Here is a 6,221-nt window from a genome sequence, read left to right as displayed (position 1 = left end):
ACTGTGCATTTCCTTCTATCTATAAAACTGATAGTATATTCACACGTGACTAAATCACATGTTTTCCTATTACTACACTGATAGCAGGGTTCACATTTTTGGAATGAGTCTTGTCCTGGAGGCAGAACTAAGCGAATCCGCTAGATGGGCCAGCTGCCAAGTCAGAATTGGCTATATGTAAAAAATTAATGGAAACTACATTTAACTTTTTGGTCAAATTTAAGGTTAGCATTAGGGTTAACATTGTGGTTACAGTTAGATTTTAAAATCAGATTTTGTGACTGTGCCAACTAGTGACCACTCTGCAGAGCTGCCTCCAAAACAAGATTCATTATGAAAAACGCTAACCTGAACACTGATATACCTACAGTACATTAGCCAGCGAAGGTGCAGTGATCAGGTGTTGGTATATTAACCCCGTAACAACAGGTCTGCAGACACATTTTGTGTGAATAGCACAGGTGGTAAAACTTTGGTCTGAGTGTAGGGAGAAGCTGGGCTGTGTCCCAAATGGCACCCTATTTCCTACATAAGGCTCTGTCAAAATAGTGCACTATGGGCATTTGGGACACAGCCCTGATCCTAGACCTGTTCTTCCAGGTAAAAGAGGCACAAGATAGACAGGGGCCGAGTAATCCTATGTTCAGTGTGTGGTACAAGTATATTAGTAGTATATCATAGTGTATCAAGAGGTGTCAAGTTGTGCACTTAAAGGGACATTTCTAACATTTTCAACATTGCATTCATCATCTCCAGAACTACCCTAACATCAACGTATGTGAAATGCCATGTTTCTATGTTTTGAAGTCAACATTTGTTTTTCTAATGTCATCATCTGGTGGCATCGTGATTTCAACAATTATGAGTAGCATTGCTCACTAATTGACTCAAATCACACGATGCACACCATATGACGGTGAACAAATATATATATAATATAATATAGCTGATTGAAAACATAGAAACGTGACATTTTCACATAATTGATGTTGGAGGTAGTGCTGATTATGAATATGAAGTATAAAGATTCCATATTCAACAGGCCCAAACAACTGATCCTGGATCAGAAACCACCAGATAAATAGAATAAAAAGAGGGTGGACAAGCTAGACTCAGATCAGTTGGGCAGTAACAGGAAGAGACACCCAGGGGGCATAAAGTGGCAGCTTCACATTCAGCCTCCTCCCAAACCCGTTTCATGACTAGTTCCGTGCTGGGAGAAAGACAACGATTCACAGTTAATGACAACATCCCTGTGGCGACTCAGTTCACAGTAATGACAGCTTCCTTCTTCCTATGTAATGACTTCCTCAGTCGTGAATTGGCCCCGACGCCCTTAGGAGGCCAAAGCCCAGGAGGAATCCACCCACAAACCCGCTGGACAGGACAATGTTCTTCTTGACAAACTCTGTGGCCTGCAGAGAGTGGAAGGAGGAGAGAAAACAAGCAGACTGAGGTCACCTCCAATAACTGAAGGTTATAAGTGATAATAGATGGAAAAATAAAGATTCTTATACGCAGGGTATACTTTAGTTTCTGCTTGTGATAAATCCAGGAATGTGCTTTTACAGTGTGAGTTCGCTAGAGGGGCAGTTGCTGCATTATTAGTCCATCAAATGGCTGCGGATGACTCAGGTATTTATGAACTTAGCTATTTCCCCCCAAATATGATAATTAAGTATACCTTTTTTTCTCATAAGTACAGCAATGCAAGGCACTGAGAGTCAAGCGGACTGGAAATACAATGAATTAAAAAGCAGCTCCCACACCCAGGTACTGGTGTTGGTCTCACGCAATAAATGAACATAGATAAAGGACCAATGAGCACGCACACATCTCAAACATGTTCACCTTTTAGAATCACACAATCCTATAGGCACAATAGCCTACCATAGAGTTATGATTAGGAAAGTCAGGCAGTGTTATTAATACCTTTACCTCCTCGAAGAAGGAGTTAATTTCAGGGCTGCTTGCTTGGTTCTCTTCTTCAGGTGTTTCTTTGCTTTGTTCACGTGCCTTCTCACTTTCTTCCAGTCCCCCTGCACGTAGCCACTGTGATTCGCTATCTGCAGGAGAAGGTGCAGAAAGGAAAATGAGTGAGATTGTTGGGTTGAATTTGAAGTGCACTCCGTTCACTTTGTTACATGTGATCTCATTGGTGCTCCGAGTGGCGCCTTAGTTGATGTGAACTAAGGCACTGCATCTCAGCGCTAGAGGCGTCACTATAGACCCTGGTTTCGATTCCAGGCTGTATCACAACTGGCAGTGATTGGGAGTCCCATAGGGCAGCGCACAATTGGCCCAGCGTCTTCCGGATTAGGGTTGGCCGGGGTAGGCCGTCATTGTAAATAAGAATTTGTTCTTAACGGACTTGCCTAGTTAAAAAAAATCATAATAATGGAATAGAGATGTGTATTATGTAACTACCTAGCGTCGACTCAATACAAATATTATGCATCTCTTACCTGTAACAACAGGAACCCTCCACCTATGGCAGTAGCAGCTATCTCCCTACTCTCTGGAACAAGTATCCTGCACACCTGAATGTGAAGAGAGGAGTGACTGATAGCAGTGTTGTAGTACTCGAGTCCAGGACTCAGACTTGACTCGGACTCAAGTCACAATTTCATGGCTCAACTCGGCTGGACCAGAAGTGACTTTGTTGTCAGAAAATCTCTCTGATGGATCATTTAAAATAGGGGGCCTACTAGCTACAACAGCAAATGTTAGAGATATTCTTCAAATGTGCCAACAGTTGGACCACAGCTTTTAGCATTACCAAGGGACTTGTGACTCGACTCGAGAATAAAGGACTCGGACTGGAACACTAGGGACTAGAGGTCGACCGATTATGATTTTTCAACGCCGATACCGATTATTGGAGGACCAAAAAAAAGCTGATACCGATTAATCGGACGATTTTATTTATTTATTTTTGTAATAATGACAATACAACAATACTGAATGAACACTTTTATTTTAACTTAATATAATACATCAATCAAATCAATTTAGCCTCAAATAAATAATGAAACATGTTCAATTTGGTTTAAATAATGCAAAAACAAAGTGTTGGAGAAGAAAGTAAAAGTGCAATATGTACCATGAAAGAAAGCTAACGTTTAAGTTCCTTGCTCAGAACATGAGAACATATGAAAGCTGGTGGTTCCTTTTAACATGAGTCTTCAATATTCCCAGGTAAGAAGTTTTAGGTTGAGGTTATTATAGGAATTATAGGACTATTTCTCTCTATACCATTTGTATTTCATATAACTTTGACTATTGGATGTTCTTATAGGCACTTTAGTATTGCCAGTGTAACAGTATAGCTTCCGTCCTCTCCTTCCCCTACCTGGGCTCGAACCAGAACACATCAACAACAGCCACCCTCGAAGCATCGTTACCCATTGCTCCACAAAAGCCGCGGCCCTTGCAGAGCAAGGGAACAACTACTCCAAGTCTCAGAGCGAGTGACGTTTGAAACGCTATTAGGGCACACCACTAACTAGCTAGCCATTTCACATCGGTTACATCAAACTAATCTCAGGAGTTGATAGGCTTGAAGTCATAAACAGCGCAATTGCGAAGAGCTGCTGGAAAACGCACGAAAGTGCTGTTTGAATGAATGGCTTATGAGCCTCCTGCTGCCTACCACCGCTCAGTCAGACTGCTATATAAATATCAAATCATAGACTTAATGATAACATAATAACACACAGAAATACGAGCCTTAGGTCATTAATATGGTCAAATCCGGAAACTATCATTTCGAAGAAAAAAATATTTCTGTGAAATACAGAACGTTCCGTATTTTATCTAACGGGTGGCATCCACAAGTCTAAATATTCCTGTTACATTGCACAACCTAAAAATGTTTTGTCATAATACGTAAAATTCGGCAAATTAGTCGCAACGAGCCAGGCGGCCCAAACTGTTGCATATACCCTGACTCTGCGTGCAAGAAAGCAAGAGAAGTGACAGAATTTTCCTAAATCTGCAGGTTTAAAAATATATACTTCTGTGTATTGTTTTTAAGAAAGGCATTGATGTTTAATGTTAGGTACATTCGTGCAACGATTATGCTTTTTTCGCAAAAGTGCTTTTGTTAAATCACCCCCCATTTGGCGAGGTTGGCTGTCTTTGTTAGGAAGAAATATGTCTTCGCAGTTCACAATGAGCTAGGTGGCCCAAACGCTGCATATACCCCGACCCTGAAGAAAGGCATTGATGTTTAGGTACACATTGGTGCAACGACAGTGCTTTTTCACGAATGCGCTTGTTAAATCACCCATTTGGCGGAAGTAGGCTATGATTCAATGATAAATTAACAGGCACCGCATCGATTATATGCAACGCAGAACAAGCTAGATAAACTAGTAATATCATCAACCATGTGTAGTTAACTTGTGATATGTTAAGATTGATTGTTTTTTATAAGATACGTTAATGCTAGCTAGCACCTTACCTTGACTCCTTGCTGCACTCACATAACAGGTTGTCAGCCTGCCACGCAGTCTCCTCGTGGAGTGCAATGTAATCGGCCATGATCGGTGTCCAAAAATGCAGATTACCGATTGTTATGAAAACTTGAAATCGGCCCTAATTAAACGGCCATTCCGATTAATCGGCCGACCTCTACTAGGACTTGGGACTCAAGGTTGAGTGACTTGACTACATCACCAACTCATACCATGCATTCATCAGTGAAATGTGTTGATGTGTTTCCTAGGGGCCAAAGATCCAGACATTTTGGGTTGCATACCAGCCAGTGACCCCTCCCATCACGATCTGCGTGGTCACAGAGTATTTCTCTGCGAGGGGACCAGAGTTGTTATTCCCAAACACCATGCTCCACCATTGGTGCCTCCGGGCGTACTCTGTCAGGTCCACCACCTCATAGGTCTCATCCTCACTCTCCGGCTCATCCTTTTCTGATAAGATGTCATCTGGGATGAAGGAAAGACATACAAAGAATTTAAACTGTTTTGCTTTCACTTTCTATCATCTAGGCAACCTAGTGCAGGTTTCAGGTCCAAATTCTGTCCAATTTCCTCACAGTCAAGAAACAGTTCCAATGCATCCATCTAAATCTTTGCTGTAACTTCATAGTAGTATTGATAGGATTCACAAAACACATTAATTCATTGAATATTGATTTAAAACATGACTGGAATACTTGTTTAGTTGGTAATCCCGTTCACGTCATTACTATAAAGTGTATATCTGCGATAACGGTACAGTAGTCGGGATAGGAGCCATGGGTGACAAAAACAAATAGGTTCACAATGCCAATGGCTGGTATTTGGGTCGATGGGCGATTGCATGCCATTGTTTAGAAATTAGGCTAAATTGCTAGCAACAAAGCTAGCCATCTAGTCAGTAAAGTCCACCTGTCAAAAGCCGCAGCTGAACGAATAGCAATATTTGAGTGTTTAGATTTCTTGATATTGGAGCTATCTATATATAGTATAGCTGATTCGTTGTTATAATTCGAGATTATTTTATCCATAAACATGGGCTATCACTAACCTTCTTTGCGATCCGCCATTTTGGAGAAAATTACATCAGGATGTTGACTGCTGTATGCAAGCCCCGCCCCTGAGCTTTATAAACCTCTGCTGGCCCCGCCTACAGAATGATGCTTTGCCACATCAGTATTTTAACACTTTGCTCTTTCTTTGAAATGTTGCAGGATGTTGATCATTTCATTTGGAAGCATAAAAATGTWCCATAAAAAATAAGATTCGATTTCCCTCATATTAGATTCAATTTCTGCMCAAAATAGCTATCACTTTATCCCTTGAACATTTAAATTGATTTGAATGTAATTCAAATCTACATCAAATACTGTAACTTATATATAATCAATTGATATCAAAATAAATAGTAAGATTTTATAAAGTAATATGTTCAGAGGGTTTTATGATACATCAAAAAAGCTATTTGGATAATTAGATTTGAGGATTTTACATTGGATGGATATGTCTTGTCTGGGTATTGAGTCTGGGTATTTTTAAAATGTCTACAGCTGGGGGGGGAACACCAACAATAATGATTGCTATTCATTTCATTTTCAAGACATGTACAAAAGTGAGAATGTAATTCATAACACAGTAGATATACTGCACATAAATACAGTAGAACTAGCTAGTACATTAAAAAAAATGCAAACAGATCTAATTGGTATCAACCACAAAAATGTATAGGACTGTGGGGCCTAG

General features: G+C 40.3%; 1 protein-coding gene across 1 annotated transcript; it reads right to left on the bottom strand.

The window, feature by feature from the left end:
- Window positions 1-711: 711 nt before the first annotated feature.
- LOC112076278 (FUN14 domain-containing protein 1-like) lies at window positions 712-5,601 on the bottom strand. The gene is given in 7 exon segments (XM_024143118.2): window positions 712-1,415; window positions 1,939-1,967; window positions 1,970-2,066; window positions 2,466-2,509; window positions 2,512-2,540; window positions 4,763-4,946; window positions 5,530-5,601. Coding segments are annotated over 7 exon segments (507 nt in total). The 5' UTR covers window positions 5,549-5,601; the 3' UTR covers window positions 712-1,310.
- Between the last annotated feature and the right edge of the window lie 620 nt (window positions 5,602-6,221).

This window comes from Salvelinus sp. IW2-2015, unplaced genomic scaffold (genome assembly GCF_002910315.2).
Source record: "Salvelinus sp. IW2-2015 unplaced genomic scaffold, ASM291031v2 Un_scaffold3659, whole genome shotgun sequence".
Classification (NCBI taxonomy): domain Eukaryota; kingdom Metazoa; phylum Chordata; class Actinopteri; order Salmoniformes; family Salmonidae; genus Salvelinus; species Salvelinus sp. IW2-2015.
The sequence above is the reverse complement of the archived record's forward strand: the minus strand, read 5'-3'. Positions and strand labels throughout refer to the sequence as shown.